This window comes from Sceloporus occidentalis, unplaced genomic scaffold (assembly GCF_023333645.1).
Source record: "Sceloporus occidentalis isolate IW3139 unplaced genomic scaffold, rSceOcc1.0.p SCAF_239, whole genome shotgun sequence".
Taxonomy (NCBI): Eukaryota; Metazoa; Chordata; class Lepidosauria; order Squamata; family Phrynosomatidae; genus Sceloporus; species Sceloporus occidentalis.
The window spans coordinates 794997-816649 of record NW_028317219.1 but is presented as its reverse complement, the minus strand read 5'-3'; the positions used below and the strand labels follow the sequence as shown (position 1 = coordinate 816649).

The following is a 21653-nucleotide window of genomic DNA, read 5'->3' as shown; positions in this document are numbered from 1 at the left end:
GCACAGGTTTGACATCTGGATACAAAGTCATGTATATCCTTGCGCATGGAAGGCCACCGGAAATTCCATTTGATGAGGTCCTTTGTCTTTTTATAACCTCTGTGACCCGATAAGACAGTTGCATGATGTTGGTGTAGCACCTCATGACGGACCTGTGGTGGTACATATATGTTGGTAAGATGGTATAAAAGACCCTCACGCGGTAACAACTGGGGTATGTTAGATGGCATAACATGTTTTTGAAGAAGATCCCAGAAGGAAGGATTAGTAGCTAGGAAGTGTCCCTGGCGTAAAATAGTCTCTTTATCATCCTGTGCAGTTGTTGATGGTTCGTATATCCGAGACAATGCATCAGCTTTGCCGTTCTTGGATCCTGGTCTGTAGATCAAAACGGCAGAAAAACATTGCCCAGCGGGCTTGTTGTGGTTTAAGGCATCTGGCAGAACGGATATATTTGAGATTTCTATGGTCGTGTAGACGAATATGGGGAATTTTGCTCCCTTCAGATGCTGCCTCCCCTCCTCCAGTGCCAGTTTCATGGCAAGTAGTTCTCTATCTCCTACATCGTAGTCATTTGGAGAAAAAAGCTACCGGATGGAGTAGATCTCATTCTCGTTGTCTTTGGGACAGTACCACACCAACAGCAGATGCATCTACCTCCAGTACGAATGGTTTTGTAGGATCGGGAAACACAAGGATCGGGGCAGAGGTAAATAGCAGTTTTAGGTGGTCAAAAGCCTTTTGTGCTGATGAGGTCCAGAGGAAGTTATGTTCTTTTTTTTGACTGGATGCTGTCCCCTCTTTATCAGTAGCATCCATAGTGGATAGCTGTGCGACCTGTTGTAAACAATGTCCCATGCAATAGGAGGATGGAAAGGACACAACATACCAGGACTCCAGTTTATACTGAGATTGTGGCGTCTGAGCCAAGGGAGGCCCAGTATTATGGGGAACAAGGGAGCAAGTCAAATGTTAAATGTTCTAGATGCCCGGTTCCAAGACGTGTCTCCAAAGCCTCTGTTTCATGAATAATTGGACCAGAAGCCGAGGGATTGCCATCCACAAGATGTATATGGACATGGATCTTCTGAGAACAACGTGGTATTTGATTTAAGGTAGCAAAGGTCATATCTGTGAAATTTCTGCTGGCCCCAGAGTCTATCATAGCAGTGGTTGTTATAGCCCTTTCATTCCACTGTAACAGGAGAGAGACAAAAAGGTGAGGTGCATTGTACGGAGATACTGGTAGACCTTTAGGTTGTGTAGATAGCAGTTTAGCTCTAGGTCTAGAGGGCCGTTCAGGGCAGAGTAAGTGGTTAGCTTTACCGCAATACAAACATAGGTGTAGAGTCCGTCTCCTAGCACGTTCAGCGGCAGTTAGTGGTCCTCTGAAGAGACCAATTTGCATGGGTTCGTCAGTGCTCTGGGTAGGAAAAGGGATAGGTGGGGCGACTGGTCGATTAACCACTGGTTACAGGCGACGTCTTGGTGGACTGTATCCAGTGGCACGTTCCTGTCTGCGCTCCCGTAAACGTCTTTCTATCTGTATTGCAAGATCTACCAAGGCCTCCAGAGTAGGGGGTACCCCAATACGGGCTAGTTCATCCTTCAAGGCCTCGGTGTCAGGGTTTCGGCCTACCTGCACTGGCTTTCCTCCTCATGGCTCTCTGTTTGTTAGGCCGCACCCCCTTCCTCTTCCAACTTTATGTCCAAGTTAACCCCTCCTCTTCCTGCAGGCTGTGACTATATTAACCAGCTAGTTCAGTTGCTGGTTGCCCTTTCGTGGTTCCGGACCTGTGAGTGCATGCCTCCTTCCAGTGTTTGATTCTTGTGTATGACCTGGCCTGTCTGACTCCCATTCTGGTGCTGACTCCTGCCTGCTTTTGGACTACGTGGATTTCTGGACTCCTGACCTTGGCTCGTATGACTACCCATTCTGGCTCCTGACCTTGGCTTGTTCTACGACCACCCGCTTGTCTTATGTTTTGGATTCTTGTTATTATTTTATTTTAATAAACATTTTGACCAGTACCTTTTTGCCTCCATCCTGATTCACTGGTACCCTGACACTCGGAAAGACCCAGACAAAATTGATCAAGGAGATTGGCTTTGTTCCATGCTGTCTTCACAGCTGCCTGGTGGAATGCCGTCACATATTCCTCGATGGGTCTTCTACCTTGTCGGAAACGTCGTAAGGTGTTCTGTGCTGTGGAGGCTCTATGGGGATCATCATATAATGTCGCTATGGCTTGTTGAAAGGAGGTCCAGGAATCCAGAATTGGGATCCGCAAGAGATGGTGAGCCCATTGTTGCTGTTCCCCCGTAAGGAGAGTGATCACATTATGCTCTCTTATATGATCCATGCTCTAGGTTCTTGGCCGTAAAGTGAACATCACTTGACAGGCAGTAATGAAAGTCTGATACTGGGTTCTGTCACCTCCGAATTTCTCTGGAAAAGAAACCCGTGGTTCAGGTGCTGCGGTGCCCTCAGGGTTAACTATCGGTTGTACCGGATGGTGGGCTGGTCCTGGAGCATAACGTCCGGAGCGTAATTCACTTAACTGGTGGTGCAGGTCGGCTTGTCCAGCTTGTAACTCTTGTACAGTCTGTGTTAGAGCAGAGACTTGTTGTGACATGGCATCAATGGCCTCAGCTAGTCCTGCGGATTCTATTAGTAAGGCTCAGGTATTCTGTAACAACCTGAGAAGGTATCAGGAGTAGGAACCCGTTATGCAGGAGAGAGCTTGGAGACAATGAAGGAGGCACCACAATGTAGTGAAACCGAGAACAGGAACCAGTTCAAATGGTAATGGGTTAAACAGCAAATATAACTAATCCAGGTGACAGTCCAGGGGTGAAGGACAGGCAGAAGACAAGAGCAATCCGGGTCACGGTCCAAGGGTCAGAGGCAGGCAAGAAGTAATCCAGGTCACGGTCCAAGGGTCAGAGGCAGGTGTCAGACAAAAGGCAGAAGACGGGGTACAAACTGGGTCAAGAAGCAGGGTTTACAAGGACAGGACAATAGCAGCAGGAAGACACGGAATGCAACTAAGCAGCTGTGAATACCTGAGCACCGCCATCATGGTTCCAGAGTCTTTTATAGGACTGGCAGGCACCTCCCCCGTAGCTCCACCCCTCGCTTCTTCCAGCAACAGAGGGGTTAATGAAGAAACACTGACCCCTGCCTGTTCTGGCAATGAAGGGGTCCTCTGTTAACAGCTGCGCCTCCTCATCACCGCGGTCTGCGAGGGCGCAGGGAGTGAAGAACTGGGGGTGGAGAAAGACCACCGCCGCCACGAGGAGGACCGGCACCCTGCGACGTGACCATGCTGCCCCCTGCCATGGAGGTGCGACAGCAACAAGAGGTAGGTACATGACAGGTAGATAGTGAGAAAGAGGGTAGTAAGGGAAGGGAGAGAATTAATGAATTTGTGGGAATGCATTAATGAATATGCGTAAATGATTTGGGTGAATGAGCGAGAGAATGAATGATTGTGTGAATGAATTATGTGAATGAAAGTATGAGTTAATGAGTGACTGTAAATGGTTTTGTGTGTATCATAGATGTATAATTGATTTGTGGAAAGGCAAAGATGGCACAAGCAGAGTGTTCCAGCCTTGGGGACCAAGATGCCACAGGCAGGGTGTTTATGGGACAAAGATGGCATAGGACGGGCTGTTTGGGGACAAAGTTGACTCATGCTGGGCTGTTTGGGGATAAAGATGGCAAGTCCTATGTGTGTTATCTGGGTGCTGGTCATGTTCTATGTGGGCAGTGTGGACGCCAGGGTTGGCTTTGGGTTGTGCAGCCTTTGATCTATGTCTGTATTTTAGGGGGTTTTATCTATACCTTTAATACTGAGTTTTTATGTGAATTCCAATTGATCTATACCTGCAAAGCTGGGTTTGTGTGTTATCCTGTTGATCCATATTTGCTATGTTATGTTTCCATACATTATTTATGTATACCTGCAAATACAGGGTTTGCATGTCTTATTCAGTTGATCAATACCTGCAATGCTGTTTCCATGTGTTTATTTGATCTATATCCTCAGTGCTGAGTTTACATGTGATTTCTAGTTGATCTATACTTGCAATGCTGGGCTTGTGTGTTCTGGTGATCTATACCTGCAATTCTATGTTTCCTTACATTATTATTGTATACCTGCAAGTACAGGATTTGTATGTCTGATTCTATGCCTTCAGTGCTGAGTTCACATGTGAATTTCAATTGATCTTTACATGCAAAGCTGGGTTTGTGTGTTTATGTGTTACATAGTTACATATTTCATAAGGTTGACCTAAGTTCACCAAGTTCAATCGGATTTCTCCTTGGATCAAGAAGCTCTAAAATATTAATGTTATTCTATTTATAGCCCTGTATGTCATGCCTTTCTAAAAAAATATCCAGACCCCTTTTGAAGGCATCTGTGAGGCACAGAGGCCACCTCCTACCTCGTCCCAGGGACCGTCACACTTCGGACTTTCACCTCCTAACAGGTGTACGGGGGGGTGGAGACCTCAAGAGAGGGGGAGGGGTTCCTACCTGCCTGACCCTTTATAAACCCTCCAGACACCTCACACAGTGCTAACTAGTTGAGCTATGTACATGTGCTATACCTGCTCTAGCAACCTGGTGTCTACCTGTGCTTTGACCCTTTGGATCGTGACCCCGATACCGACTGTTTTCTGCCTGCCTCGACCTTGGATTGTGATCCCGATACTGATTGATTGCCACCTGCCTCGACCTTTGGATTGTGACCTTGCCCAGCGCACCTTCTGGTGGCCTACGATGCCAAAAGACATAGACAAATACCTCAGATCCTGCTTGGTGTGTGCTCATTCCAAGAACCCCACCACTACTGCCACAGGCCTCCTCCAACCACCACCCCTACCAGATCAACCCTGGAAGGAGATCACAGTCGACTTTGTGGTAGACCTACCGCCCTCACAAGACCATAACACAATCATGGTTGTAGTGGACCGACTGACCAAGATGGCTCACTTCATCCCGACTACCGGTCTACTCACATCCGCCAAGACCGCTGACCTGTTTCTGCGCTACGTTTTTCGACTCCATGGGACACCGAGAACCATCCTCTCCGACCGGGGCACCCAATTCACCTGCCGATTCTGGAAGGCCTTCTGCGCCGGCATCTCCATCCAGCGTTGTTTAACATCGGCCTATCACCCCAGAACCAACGGACAAACGGAGAGAGTGAATCAAATCTTAGTGCAATACCTCTGTTGTTTCGTTTCTCAGTCAAGACGACTGGTTTTCGCTGTTACCCATCGCGGCATTTTCCCACAACAACCATCTTCAGAGGTCCATAGGAATGTCTCCCTTCAGGGCCAACTACGGATACGATCCCTCATTCATCTGTGATTTACCATCAGCCCTGGACGTCCCGCCTGCTGGGGACAGTGTCCAGCGCCTCCAACGCACCTTGCCCCTACTGCGAGACACACTCCTGAAAGCACAAAGCAGCTACAAACGACAGTTCGACAAACACAGACGTCCCCACCCCATGTGTACCAAGTAGGGGACAAAGTGTGGCTCTCCTCCTGTCACATCGCAACCAAGACGCCATCCAAGAAACTCAGTCCAAGATTCCTGTGTCCTTTTCCAGTCACTGCCCTCGTCGGACCTGCGGCAGTACGGCTCCAGCTCCCCGCTTCGTGGCACATCCACCCTACCTTCCACGTCTCCCTGATTAAGAAATGGGCCCCGGACCCACGGCAAGACCACCACCTACCATGCTGGAGGGGGAGACCCAGGAATACCAGGTGGACCGTATCCTCGACTCTCGTGTGTGCGGAGAGGCCATTTCGAGTACTTTGTCCTCTGGAAGGGTTACGGCCTGGAAGAACGTTCCTGGGAACCCATGTCCAACATACACGTCCCCGCGAAGCTCAGGGCGTTCCATCGGGCGCATCCTCATCGCCCCTATCCGGGAAGCACCCGGAGGTCACTCGTTCGGGGGGTGTGTGAGGCACAGAGGCCACCTCTTACCTCGTCCCGGGGACCATCACCCCAACTACGCGGTCAGCGCGCGCCGCGTCTCCCACATGTGAGCGCGCCTCCGACGAGGAGGGGGCATGGCTTAGCCTCCGTGATTGTGGAAGGGAGGGGAGGTGGAGTCTTCGGACTTTCACCTCCTAACAGGTGTACAAGGGGGGCGGAAACCTCAAGAGAGGGGGAGGGGTTCCTACCTGCCTGACCCTATATAAACCCACCAGACACCTCACACAGTGCTAACTAGTTGAGCTATGTACATGTGCTATACCTGCTCTAGGAACCTGATGTCTACCTGTGCTTTGACCCTTTGGATTGTGACCCCGATACCTACTGTTTTCTGCCTGCCTCGACCTAGGATTGTGACCCCGATACTGATTGATTGCCGCCTGCCTCGACCTTTGGATTGTGACCCCGATACCGCTTGTTTGCTGCCAACTTTTTTTGCTTTCGTTCCTGCGCTACGCTCCACAACCCGGCCTGACAGCATCTAATGTATTTGATAACACCACCTCCCTTGGCAGTGAATTCCATACCTTTATTGTCCTTACTGTAAAGTATCCCTTCCTTTGTCGTCTAGGAAATCTATCTATACCTGCTATCTTTCCATACATTATTTATGTATACCTGCAAATATAAAGTTTGTATGTCTTATTCAGTTGATCTATACATGCAAGTGCTGTTTTATGTGTTGTTTATTTGATCTATACCTATTTTTTGGTGTGGGAGCAGAGGGATTGATTACATGCTAGGGAGTGTGGAGCAAGGCCCAAGGAAATACTTGTGTCCAATTTTTTCAATATAAAATGTATTGGCAGCAGGGGCTAATATTTATATATATCGGCAGCAGGGGCTAATATTAATATATATTGGCAGCAGGGGCTAATAATATATATTGGCAGCAGGGTTTAATATTTATATATATCGGCAGCAGGGTCTAATATTAATATATTTTGGCAACAGGGGCTAATAATTTATATATTGGCAGCGGGGTCTAATATTAATATATATTGGCAGCAGGGGCCAATGATATATATTGGCAGCAGGGTATAATATTTATATATATCGGCAGCAGGGGCTAATATTAAAGAAACTGCCAGTTTAGCTGTTATTTTGAAATCATATTACATATTATGTAGTTAAAAATGTGTATATATATATATATATATATATATATATACACCTGTGTGTGTGATCTCATGCGCTTCATAGTGTGGCAGAAATAAAATGTGGTCACCCTAATTCATATGTGTGTTTGTTTCTTGTGTAGAGAACCATCTCAACTTCTCTCCGGAAGCTCCCTGCTGATAATATGGTTATTGACCGTTATTGATCATGATCATTTATCTTAAAATGCTGAGGGAGCAGAGAAGAGTTTTTATGCTCTCTCAGGAACCAATTAATAAGGAAGTGTGCGATTGCTGCCTTCTGCACAATTTCATGTGAGGCTTGAGTGGAGTCTTTATATTGGTAGGGAAAGGGTTATATTGTTATTGGGCTCTAGACAGGTTGATTGAATGTATGGGGACAATGAAGATGATGTTATGTCTGCTGGGCTCTTTTAGGGCGCGGATAAAGTTATCCATTATAATGTTTACTTATGTGGAAGAGGCTACGTAATGCTGTGTCTCAGGGGTTAAGACTGACCTCAGCATTCTTGTATTGTTATATTTTGTGTGGCTGTCCCTGTGAAGAACCTGTGGCAGAGAGACTACAGAGCATCACAGTGCACTGAGCTTGTGGCAATGCAGAGCATTATCGAGTGCTGAGACAGAGCAAGAACACAAGCGTCGCAAACAGTGAGACTCCTGTATCCCTTCTATTATTACACTAATCAGATTCCTTTTTTTAAATACCTGTCTCATCTTGTCCCGGTACATAAAGTTTGGACTTTGTTACCTCTTGCACTCTAGTTTATCACGTCTGAATTTTATTTCACTATTTGTATGGAATGAATTCTATTATAGAGTAATGTTCTCATGGTTTTCAGTTCCCACATTTTCTGTTATAGAATATATGTAGAGAAAATCAATGATAAATTAATTACCAGTAAGAGAATCCAGTCCTCTGTCTCTTTGCTTACTCTCAAGCCTTGCTTATTCTGTCTCGTTATGTCTGTGTATTTAGTATTTGTCTCATATTGCTTAGCTCTTTGTCTATATATCTGTCTCCTTAGCCTGTGCTTGTCTTTCTGTCTAATGGAGTCTTTAGTCAAATTTGATAACTTTGATTGGACAAAGAAAGTGATATAAAGTTAAATAAAGTGGACCCCTAAAACAGATAGGGACATGGGATTAGCGGGGCCAGAGCAAAGGTGTGAACAGGATGTAATTACAAATGTTCAATGAGGTTCCATCAAGAGATGGTGTAGTAGACAGAAGTCTGTTCCTGACCAAAAGACTATGAAAATCGACTGGCTGCTGGTATGACACTTTTGTAGAGCGAGCTGACATATTATACAAACATCTAGAATCTGGTCGGAAACCACCTTGCATAAAATATGGAACCTGCTAGCACTTTCTATGAGGACATTCTATGCTGTACTTGTAAAGGTTCCCAAGATAAGTAGAGAAGGGAGAGAATAATGGCAGTTTATCCATGTGTATATTTATATATTCCTTTGTGTATTTATTTGTATAATTTTTAGTGTGAGCTTGTGGATATATATGAGTGTGTGAGTCAATGCATGTACATATTTGTCAGAACATGCTTGGAGGTAAGTGTCTGTCTGTATTTGTTCACATGAATTTATGAATTTCAGATGCAAATAATGTATTGAGTGTGTCAATGTGTTTATGACAGATGGTTTGTGTGTTTTTATTGCTCTTTTATGCCAATTTTACATGGGGCATCTGCAGTCTTTTCACAAAAGCTTTGCCATCTCTGTACAGATCTACAAAATATGTATTGACAGACCTGTATCTGGCTTTTATGACACTTATTAAGGTTATGGTAGATAAACCGCAGGTACATGATGCAGCAAATACTTCGGTAGCTGAGAGGGTATGTGGAGCTGAGAAGGGTTGAACGACCGCTAATTTTGTTGGTTAGCAGTAAACAAATACTTTTTCTACATTGTTTTCATACAAATATATGGAAAACAGTCTGTGATTCTCTAAACAGAGCTTTCTAGGGCTGGCCTTTGGGGTGTGTACCACGAGCAGTGACTAATGCCATTGCATGGAGAGGGGAGCAACCTATTCACTGTGATTGTATGTCATACATGCCAACTGTTCTGATTTCCCCAGGACACTCCTGTTATTTGAGAGCTTGTCCCAGTATTGTCTTGTCCCGGGAAATCAGCAGTTGCGAATGTAGGTGTAGGGTCAGTTGCGGAGATCACAGATCTTCCTGTGACCGGCCCAAAATGAAGGGAGTGTGAGGTCTGTTTATTCAGACCTCTGCCTCAGCACTCCCTAACGCTGTGGGCCAACAATTGTTGTTGAGCACTTGTATATGATGCATACATGCCAACTGTCCTGACTTTTCCCAAGACAGTCCCAGGACTTAGGAGCTCATCCCTATACTTTTATGTCGACAGACATGTCCCAGGAAATCAGATGTTGTGGGCATTGTACAGGTGCAGGGCAGGTTGGGTCGTGATCTCCCTCTAACCGGCCCAAAAATAAGGGAGGGCGAGGTCTGCTTCTTCAGACCTCCGCTTCAGGGCTCAGAATGGAAGCTACGCACCCAGAGTGGGAGTGCTGAAGCAAAACAGGCCTTGTGCTCCCACGAAGATGAAGAGGAAAGCAGAGGCAGAAAGATAACGTATGGGGAGAAGGGGGAAAGAAGAAGAAAAAAAAGAGATGGGGTGAAGAGGACTGAGGGAAAAAGTAAAATGATGGGTAGAAAGGGAACAGGAAAGAGAGAGAAGGGGGTACAGTGAGAGAAAGAAAAGAGATGGGGAGAAGGGGCAGAGGGAGAAATGAGAAAGATAGGGAGAAGGGGGCAGAGGGAGAAAGGAAAAAGATGGAGAGAAGGGGCAGAGGGAGAAAGGAAAGAGATGAGGAGAATGGGGGCAGAGTTAGAAAGGAGAGTGATGGGGAGAAAGGGGAGGCAGTGTATGTGTATATGTGTATTTTGACAGTCTATTCATAGTATTACGTAACACAGGTTTAACATAGGGGCACTTTTTAGTACTGTTTTTTGTAATACTTAATATTTTGCATTATATTAACTAGTAATTTTCAGGTTATTCTGGGTTATTTCGATCTAACCTCCATGCCAACTGATTTTATATGATTCATCTACTGTAAATTTTATTTGAATATATATGTATATAATAATACAACATATGTTTTTTCAGAAAGTATTTTTAATGTCTTGTGATTTCTTGATATAGGTATTTGGGTATGTATATATAATGTGCGAGTGCAAAGCAAGATAGCTGACGTAGGATTTGGTTGTGAAGCAAAAATCAATGTATTTTAATTTCCCCTTTATGGCGCACTTGCTTGCTGAGCATGGACAGGTGCCTGCAGGGTTCAATCCCATAAAACATACAAACCTAGAACCTACATCTGCTAGCTACCCATTAAAACTAAAGTATCCTGGGCAATAGCAACTCATGTGAATTTGGTGATATGATCCGCACCATAACAGCTAGACGGACCTGAATTATGCTAATTATGTATGGGTAGAATGGGTGGAGCTTTGGGGTAGTGGGTGTGGTAAATTAGTAAGTAATTGAAAAAAAGTAACTGAAAACTGGGCTGGAAAGTATACCTGAACGTTGTTTTCAAATGTTGGCAACTATGTTATGGTGCCTCTTAAGATAAGTGGAGAAGGAATGAGAGATATGTGACAGCAATGGTTGTGCGTATGTATATATCAATCACTATACGAATAATGGACCAGTGTGAGTTTGTCAATGTCTATGCATGAGTTAGTGTGTGTGTGTGTGTGTGTGTGTGTGTGTAACTTCCTAATAAGATGTTACTGTATGTACATAAGAATTTATGAGTATGTCAGTGTGCTTGTTTATGAGGATCGGTGTGTATTTTTTGATGAGTTGTCAGTTTGTGGATTCCGCACAGAGCTCCTGACAGCCTAAGAGCAGTCTTCTTGGCCACCCACTCTCCTTAAGTCTGTGTCTGTGTCTCACAGCCTCTTGCTTTTTCATTCCGTATCTCCACGCCCATGCAGTGTGTGGATGGGAGGGAGGGCTCCATTTGGGATTCATTCTCCTGTTAGCATCAGAAACACTATGTGAGCTGCCGGCCCTGCTTGTGAGTAGATACACCTGTAAGAGACCGTGTCCATTTGTACATAGATCTATATAAATAGATATACGCATATATATGTTAGCTAACTATCTTTCCTGGTAAGTGATTAAATTAAATGCTATTGCTCACATAAATAACTTACGTTTTAATAATATCAGTCTGTATTAGTGCTATAATGTGTGTATATATATATATATATATATATATATATATATATATATATTTATATACATATTAGTTAAATCTGTGTACGTACAATAGTTTGTGTATTTTTGTGTCTGCTACATGTAAATGTTTTAAATGATATATCTGTCACTCTGTCAGTGTTTTCAAACCTGGTTTTTCGAGGCGCATTAATAGGACAGGATTTAATAACTACCAATTCCAAAAGGGAGATACATAAAATCCAGACCATTGGTTTGCTTTGAGGAATGTATTTTGAACTACTGCTCTATGTCAATAAATAATCTTGTTTAAGGTTTGTGTATTGATATGTTTAAAAGTTATTTTAAAATATGTTTATAGTTTGTAAAATTGGATATGCTGTATGTGTGGCAGCACACTATAAAGCAAGGAATCTGCTCTCCCAGTAAATATACTGTAAATAATATAAATGGTAAGTGGCGGGCTAAACAATATTTTTCGGCATATAAAGTGACTGCATCTGCAATATTTATACTTGAGATAGATATTATTTAATAGCATTTACTAGACTTAGGCACCGGCCAACTCTTTGTGTTCATCTTCGTCTCTTTTTCTGTGTTCAGGCGAATATTCGTGTACATTCTTCGTGTTTGTTTTTTCCTTGTTTTTTGTAGAAGGGGTTAATATGGGGGTTAACGCGGTACGCATTACGCAGCAGCTTTAACTCTTGGAGCCAAGTTGCTGCACCAGGATTTTAAAAGTCTGTACGAGCAACTCTATTGGTCCACGGCAGGGGCCTCCTCTGCCATCAACCAATGAAGTGCAAGTGCTGGTGACCAATAGAGTCTCTCGCACAGCCTTTTAACTCCTGAGGCCAAACCTACGGATTTCCGCTCCCTATAACCCCTGCGATGCTGCGTCGATAAGGTAGGCTAGATGGGGAAGGGACCAGGGAGATTTGTAAAGAAGATGAACATGAAGATTCTTGTGTGTCTTCGTATTCATGTACGTTTTGCCGCCGCCATGTTTGGTATTCGGGATGAACAATGAAAACACACCCTTCGTGTTCGTTTTCATGTTCACCCGAATACCAATGCACAAGTCTAGCATTTACTAGTTTATATATATGTACACACACATTTGTATGTGTTACCGTATCATACTATAGTATAGAAGTATATCTACATGTCTGTATCTTAAAGAATTTTGTGTTTAATCTAATTGCCCAATGTTCATAATTGCTACTATTTTTATTGTGCCAGGAAACCCCAGGAAATCAATACTCATCAGAGTTCATGCATGTGAACAGGAATTTTGTTATTAAGCAGACGTTACCCTCAATAAACAGAACTGGACTGTTTTCGATGTTGGCTGTTAGATTATAATTTCATTGGAACACAAAGGTTCTACTAGATTTTAATATATGGTTTAATAAAGTTAATTTGTGTATATTGTGACAAACCCTGTTGCATGAGGGCCATACATGTCACTTTTAGGGGTCCTAAGCACAGTCCTCTGGAAAACCTCCCCCAGACAGCACACACAGGTCCAGGCAGGTATTGCCTCACTTGGCTCAGGGATGGTCTTCTTGTTCAGGGCCTCTCCTTGCCCTGGGAGCTCAGGGAACTTCTTGTTCCCCCCAACAGTCTCTCTCTGAGTATCAGGCTCATTTTTAATGCCCAGCACCTGTGCCTGATGCCGGCCTCATAGAAATCCCAGTGAATGTGTGTCTCTCTCTGTCTGTCTCTCTCTCTCTCTCTCTGTGCCATTGAGTTGTGTCTCTCTCTGTGCCAGTGAGTGTGTCTCTCTCTCTCTCTCTCTCTGTGCCAGTGAGTCTGTCTCTCGCTCGCTCTTTTGGTGCCAGTGAGTGTATGTCTCTTTCTCGGTGCCAGTTAGTGTATGTCTCTATCTCGGTGCCAGTGAGTGTGTGTGTCTCTCTCAGTGCCAGTGAGTGTGTCTCTCTCTCTCTCTTGGTGCCAGTTATTGTGTATCTCTCTAGGTGCCAGTGAGTGTGTCTCTCTCTGTTTCAATGAGTGTGTCTCTATCTCTCGGTGCCAATGAGTGTCTCTCTCTCTCGGTGCCAGTGAGTGTGTCTCTCTTTCTCGGTGCCAGTGAGTGTGTCGCCTCGAGAGAGAGAGAGCGTGCGCGAGTGTCTCCTCGAGCGTGCGAGTGTCACCGCGAGAGAGATAGAGAGCAAGCACGAAAGTCGCCTTGTGCGAGAGAGAGAGAGCGAACGCGAGCGCCGCCTCGAGCAAGAGAGCGAGCATGAGTGTCGCCTCGAGCGAGAGAGAGCGAGCGCCGCCTCGAGCGAGAGAGCTCTTAAAGTGATAGAGCAGTATGAATCCAGGACAGATGGAAAATTATTGGAGTCATAAAAAGGACACATCGGTACCCATTAACACAACAATTATTTAGGGCTGCAACTAATGATTATTTTCATAATCGATTAGTTGGCCGATTATTTTTTCGATTATTCGATTAATCAGATAAAAAAACAATATGCTAATTTTTCATTTATTTAAAATAAAAACTTATAATTTACATTAAGATGTGTCATTAACACTGACATAATAATTAAAGCTATATTTCAAAGGAACCCAAAAAAGTTTTACTAGTAAATATTAATTCATGTAAAAAAAAATTTATATTTAATAAAAACTGAGAAAAATGCCTCTTGTTTATATTTTCTTTTATTTGCCAACCTGCCCCCCAGTTATGCACATCTCACCCCCAGCTTGCCTCCCTGCCCCAGAAATGCCTTATACCTTATATATGCTACTCTGCCCCATATATGCCTTATACCTCCTATATGCTACTCTGCCCCATATATGCCTTATACCTCCTATATGCCACTCTGTCCCCATATATGCCTTATACCTCCTATATACCAGAGATGCCACTGTGCCCCGATATGACTTATACCTCCTATATGCCACTGTGTCCCCCCCCTTATATGCCTTATACCTCCTATATGCCACTGTGTCCCCCCCTTATATGCCTTATAGCCCCCTAAATGCCACTCTGCCCCCTGATATGCCACTGTGCCCCGATATGCCTTATACCCCCCTATATGCTAGTGGGGCCTCCTGATATGCCACTCTGCCCCTATATGCCACTGATATGCCACTCTGTCCCCGGATATGCCTTATACCTGTCAGGGTACCAGTGAATCAGGACGGAGGCAAAAACGTACTGGTCAAAATGTTTATTAAAATAAAATAATAAGAATCCAAAACATAAGACAAGCGGGTGGTCGTAGAACAAGCCAAGGTCAGGAGCCAGAACGGGTAGTCATACAAGCTAAGATCAGGAGTCCAGAAATCCACGTAGTCCAAAAGCAGGCAGGAGTCAGCACCAGAATGGGAGTCAGCCATGTCATGTCATGTCATGTCATGTCATGTCATGTCATGTCATGTCATGTCATACACAAGAATCAAACACTGGAGGCACACACTCACAGGTCCAGAACCAGAAAGGGCAACCAGCAACTGAACTAGTTGGTTAATATAGTCAGAGCCTGCAGGAAGAGGAGGGGTTAACTTGGACATAAAAGTTGGAAGAGGAAGGGGGTGCGGCCTAACAAACAAAGAGCCATGAGGAGGAAAGCCAGTACAGGTAGGCCGAAACCCTGACAATACCCCCCTATATGCCACTGTGCCCCCCCTGATATGCCTTATACCCCCTGATATGTCACTGATATGCCCTTAACTCTCAATATGCCACTGATATGCCACTGTGCCCCGATATGTCTTATACCCCTCTACATGCCACTGTGCTCCGATATGCCCTATAGCCCCCTATATGCCACTGATATGCCACTCTATCCCCTGATAAGCCTTATACCCCCCTATATGCCACTGTGCCCCCCTGATATGCCTTACACCCCCTATATGCCGACATGCCCCCTATATGCCACTGATATGCCACTCTATCCCCTGATATGCCTTATACCCCCCTATATGCCACTGTGCCCCCCTGATATGCCTTACACCCCCTATATGCCGACATGCCCCCTGATATGCCTTACACCCCTGATATGCCACTGTGCCCCCTGATATGCGCTATAGCCCCTTTATGCCACCGTGCCCCCCTGATGGAGCACCGGAAGGTCACGTGATGCCGGCGTTCAGTAATAGAAGCCCCAGCAGAAGTGGAGAGGAGAAGCCGAGGATGTCTGCACGTATCGCATAGACACCCACCGGCTGACAGAGAGGAGAATCCAGGTCTCCTGCAGGGGATCTGGATTCTAGTGTTATAATCGGATCTCTATTTGAGGTTGGATTATAGAAGGATGGGAGTTTTTCCGAGCATTTGGTCTGAAAAAACTAATTTTATAAATCGATAAAAATCCATTCAACTAATCGATAATGAAAACGATTTTCATAATCGATTATCGATTTTATTGATTCGTTGTTGCAGCCCTACAATTATTTTTAGGAATATTTACGGGTATGTTATGAAACATAAAGTAAAAAAATCTAATTGACAATGTTTCTGGAATTTTTCTTGCCTTTATGACCATGACATGCAGATGTGTGTTGTACCTAATCGCAGTGCCACTTTACAAAGTATCAGATGATATAAACCAGTTTCATTCATTTTTAACAATCCTTAAACCAGTTTTGACCAACACATCCTTACCAAGCTAAATAAAGAATGCAAGCCACTGCAGCCCTCACAAAAGAAGGGACAAACATGGCCTACCTCAGGCTAAAAACAGTGAGCCATTGGAAAGTAAGCTTTGTTTTTATTTATTTATTAAAAGTGTTTTCTATCTGTAGAGCATACTGTTGATTAGGAAGACGTTAATTGCTCCTTTTTTTTTTACTCTCCTGAAACTTGCGACTGCTGGTCACCCTCTGAGTCCATATATCCTCCCTCCACCTTCTGTGGGTCAATATACTACCCACTCCACCTGGTCATCATGAGCTGCAAGGGCAGCAGCAGGTCTGTGCATGTAACAAGCTCAGATCTCAGCGAGCGTGATTAATTAATCATTCCCTTTATCTTTTGCAAATTTCTCAGCAAATAAAGGTTCATTAGCAGCATAAGAACTAGGAATTACTGTGTGAGCTGGAGCTTCAAAGAATCCTTTGCAGTATAAGAAATGTGGATTGTTAGCCTTGTAAAGGACCTGTGTGAGCTGAAGGTATAAAGGTCCTTTAGCTGGATGCGAACTAGATTTCTCACTATGAACCATCTAGTTCCTATCCCTGTAAGGGACCTGTGTGAGCTGGATGTATAAGGGTTCCTTTGCAGTACAAAAACTATGGATTGGATGCTCATAGCATTTTAACTAAAAAATCAAATGGGGTATTTCCTACCCAAACGTTATTAACCTTCATGAGGCTACCATGTTGACACACTATCTGGCATGGGACAATACCTCAAATAACCTCCCCAGATGGATACAAATAGAGCAAGCAGACATCAGGAAGTGTAAATTATATTCTTTATTCTGGGCCGATATTCCCCACTTAAAGGGGGTAATCAAATCGAATCCAATAATTTATGATACATTAAAATCAATCGATAAACTTAAAAAGAAAGTAAAATTAAATTCCTCCTTTTCACCTTCCACTCCTATAGAAATTTTACAACTATATATTCAGCATATTGATTTAACTAAACGGATTAATGGTGGTATTCGTTGTTTAGAAAATATCTTTAATCAAGATTCACTCATGTCCTTCCCTCAGATTAGAGAACACTATTCCCTATCTATCTCTGAATTTTTCTCCTATATGAGAATTAAGAACTATATGAAGCGGGTAAAATTAGAAATAAATCCTGACATAGAACACTGGCTGGCATTACACAAAAAACAAAAACAAATTTCAAGCACAATTACATTAATGCAAGGACTCTCCACAGACGAGAAAGACTTACCACTTTGTCAAGTGGGAAAGTGATCTTAATATTGAGATCGGATTAGAACATTGGCGGCACGCTTTTATGCTGGTGAAAAAGCATGTCTACTCGCTAAGCCTGACAGAACTCTATATTAAGATAGTATATCGCTGGTATCTAATCCCAAGTATACTTAAGAAAATCAGCACTAGAAACTCAGACAACTGCTGGCGATGCTCGGTACATATTGGAACCTTTCTTCATATATGGTGGAAGTGCCCCCAACTATTTCACCTTAAGGAAAAATTATCGTCTCTAATTGGCTCCCTTTTTCCTACTCAATTTCAATTGGCCCCCCAGATGTTTTTGTTCCATGTGGATTTAGATAAATTCTTATTAAAACAAAAGATCTTAATCGCTCATGTATTCTTAGCGGCTAAGATCATCATGGCCAGACAGTGGAGAAAAGAAGAATCAATTAGTTGGAATATGGTCTTTAATCAAATACAATTTCAATACTTAATGGAAAGAGGATACTTTTTTAAAACTAACAATATCAGCAAATTTGATAAAGTTTGGGAACCATGGAAAGCAGTCCTGGCAGCTGGATTAGACAAAACTGTTAACTAAAAGGTACTCAAAATATATATACAAAAAAAACAAAAAGAAAAACGCGCTTTCTTTATATCTCTTTCCCTGGGCGAACAGATCATCTCACTGTCGATAGTTAACATGCCCTGATAGAATGTTTTAGGTCCCTCCCATGAGGATGTTTGATGGAGGAATGGGTTATTTAAATATGCTCAAATCAGCAGGAAATATTAATAATTCTTAAAGCCGATAGAAAAGCATTAGATACTCACTGTACATTTGTAATTTTTTTTTCTTCTCTCTCTTTGAAAAGAAAAAAAAAACCAAAAAACTATGGATTGTTATCCTTGTAAAGGATCTGTGTGAGCTGATGGTATAAATGTCATTTAGCTGGATGGGAACTAGATTTCTCCCTATGAACCGTCTAATTCCTATCCCTGTAAGGGACCTGTGTGAGCTGAAGGTATAGTTGTCTCTTGGCTGTATAAGGACCTGTGTGAGCTGAAGGTATAGTTGTCTCTTGGCTGTATAAGGACCTGTGTGAGCTGAAGGTATAAAGGTCCTTTGGGTGGATGGGAACTAGATTTCTCACTGTGAGCCGTCTAGTTCCTATCCTTGTAAGGGACCTGTGTGAGCTGGAGGTATAAGGGTCCCTTTGCACTATAAGAACTAGGGATTGTTATCCTTGTAAAAGACCATTATTAGCTGAAGGTATAAAGGTAATTTAGCTGGATGGGAACTAAATTTCTCACTATAACGCATCTACGTCTGATCCTTTAAAAGGATCTGACCACAATGGAGCAAAAGGTCTTTTACAGCGATAGAAACTAGCTCTCTTTATATGAGTTGGATAGTTCCTATCCCTGTATAGGACCTGACCACTAGGGGAAAAAAGTAGTCGCAACCAGAAAACATCCGCCATACAGAACTTTACAGCTTTGGGTTTAAACAATAAAAAAATCCAGATTGCACTTAAAATACACAGGCTGTTTAACACATGCACTCTTAAAGTTAACATCCAGATATTTTTTTTTCCTTGTAGTGTCCTGCAAATCACCAATAGCACCTATCACTGGGAGCCTCCTGTACCAATTGTCTTGCTCCTCGCAGGATTCCATTTTGTTGGGTGAACAATTAGGGGCTGAGGAAGTGGTGCCCAACAGTAACGTCATGAAGAAGAAAACTGTTGTAGCTTTGTTTGGGGTCGTTCTGGGCTACCTGGTGACAGGGGCTGTGGTCTTTCAGATGCTCGAGCAGCCTTATGAGTCTATGCAGCAGGACAGGCTTTCAGAGCACCGGAAAGCATTTCTCGAAATGCACACCTGCATCCAGGAGGTGAACCTAGATGATTTTGTACTGGTAAGAATTATGGTGAGAATTGTTTTTGCTGTGTGCCATTAAGTGATAACGTTAGCTTATAGTTAAAGTTTCAACTCTCCATAAATGCTGAAAATGGAGAATAAAACAACATTTTCATTTTGAAAAGATATATATAGATACTGGGTAACCCATTAAGGAAATAACAAAAAATATACAAAATGAAGCACTTAAAGAAATATTTTTTTTATGTATTTATATATTTAACATGTATATCATTATTAAATGTATTATGTTTTAATGATACATATTTATTTTCAGTTTGACTCGTATATGAGCACATAACAGTATGTTTCACTAAATACACATACTAGTGTACTATATATATTTTCTTTTACTTTACTTTGGTATTAAATACTGTATTTTTCTCCCTAACTGTTGCATCCAGTAAATTTAGAGGTAATCATGTTTGGTAGAGCTCTGCTAGTGGAGAGGTTAAAGAATGTTCTGCATGCCTGCATTGGAGGGGTAAGTGAAGTTGTGTAGATTGGTGCTAGTTAGAGAGGGGTTAAATGACCCTCTGGCTCTGCAGCAGGTGAAAGACGCATTGAATTCTGGAGCTGATCTCGCAACAAACGATACAAATGTCACTTCGCGCTGGGACATCGGGAGCTGCTTCTTCTTTGCAGGCACCGTAATCACCACCATTGGTAATGATCATGGGATGGGGGTGTTTATGTATATATGCAAAAATATAGACACACATTAAAGAAAAACACGCATTAAATATATAAGGGAGCTAAAACAGCTGAAGCAAAATGGAATGTAGATTTTGCATTATTCTTTATCAGACATGGGTATTATTCCTAAAGCTAAAACTGGAATAACTAGAACAGACTGCTAAATTGCCACTAAAAGCAATGGGATTTATCCTGCTGGTTGCTCCACATTTAGTGTTCTGTTCCAGACTTGTTCCTGTTCCTCCTTTAGACTATATAAAGTTTGGGGTCACTTAGCTGTTTTCATGGAAGACAAGGAAATTTCTAGCTGTGCTAACATAAATGCAAAAAGATTTTCTATTGGTCCATTAGCCTTTAAACCTAAACTAGGAATAGCTGACACATAAGTGACGCATTAAAAGTCAGCCATTTACAACTACAATAGTCATTTAAAACATTAACAATGTTCACACTGGATTTCTGATCCATTTGATTTTAATGGACAAAAATGTGCTTCCCTTTCAAAAACAAGGCCCTACACTTTTGAATGGTAGTATATATATATATATATATATCTATATCCTAATGTTACTACATGTGTTTTCTATCTATTGTCAGTGGGTCATTATAGTCTCAGTTTCGCTTCAACTTTACTTAAGTGTCTTTGCTTTGATCATTTTTAAGTAATTGCTGCATGACCTTACACAATTAAACCTTACTCAACTTTTTACGTTTCCTCTTCCAGGTTTTGGTAACAACTCACCAAAAACAGAGGGTGGGCGACTCTTCTGCATATTCTATGCACTGATTGGAATCCCACTCTTTGGAATTCTGCTGGCCGGAGTAGGGGATCACCTAGGGTCTGCTCTACGTGAAGGGATTGGGAGAGTGGAGAAGGTTTTCCTGGTAAGATCACAGAACCCATTTTTTCCCAACTGTTTAAATGCCAAACTACCCTTGTAATGCAGTGGCATATTTTGGCTTAGGCTGATGAGGCCTAGGGTGGCAGGTCTAGAGGCTCAGATCTTGTCAGCTGGCCTATTTACACATGATGTATCTGATGCTGTGTGTCATTCCGATCGTAGCATCATTATATGCCATCATATTTCAGCTCTCAATAGAATCTATTTGGCTGCAGAGGGAGGTTCAGGAGGTGCTGCCCTGGGACAAGGCTTGGGTAGCATCTGACATTCATCATTGTTGTGATGTATTTTAGTAGCAACCAAATTGACTGGCAGTTGTACCTCCAAAACAAGTCATGATTGATAGGAACCTATTGGCTTAGCTATTGATACATGCCCTATTAAATAAAGATCCACTTTGTATTTCCTTTCTAAACTAGCCTAATATCATAGTTGTAATCAAAATCTTCATAATTTCAGAAACCCTACCTGGGGATTTAATTGTTCTAGCCACTAAACATTCCTGTTCTCTTTAGAGCTTTTAAATGTACCTCACTAGCGTTTTGCTCACCTACAGCAGCCTTCAGGAGATGCATTAACTCTGTAAGAAAGATCTTACAGACAGCTCACTTGTCAATAAGCCACCCTGAAATTGATTTTTTTTAGCTTTTACAATTAGATTTTTAGATGTGCTTAGGACTTTGTACAGACAGTCACATGGGTGGAATGGGAAATTGTTTGCAATGTGTCTTGTATCTAGGAGAAATAACTACTTTGTGTAGGTGTATTATATGTAAGTAGCTATGTTAAAGATCAGTCAACACGTGAGAGAATCGGAGATGACAGCGTAAGTATCTATATGTCTTACACCTAGCATGCAGGGTTTGAA

General features: G+C 42.8%; 1 protein-coding gene across 1 annotated transcript in view; it reads left to right on the top strand.

The window, feature by feature from the left end:
- The first annotated feature begins 18990 nt into the window (after positions 1 to 18990).
- LOC149276438 (potassium channel subfamily K member 4-like) overlaps positions 18991 to 21653 on the top strand; it is a 52167-nt gene continuing 49504 nt past the window's right edge. Inside the window, exons 1-3 of the mRNA XM_089503661.1 lie at positions 18991 to 19185; positions 19736 to 19853; positions 20608 to 20768. Of these exons, the coding sequence (XP_089359787.1) occupies positions 18997 to 19185; positions 19736 to 19853; positions 20608 to 20768 (468 nt within the window). The 5' untranslated portion in view covers positions 18991 to 18996. The remainder of the gene's footprint in view (positions 19186 to 19735; positions 19854 to 20607; positions 20769 to 21653) is intronic.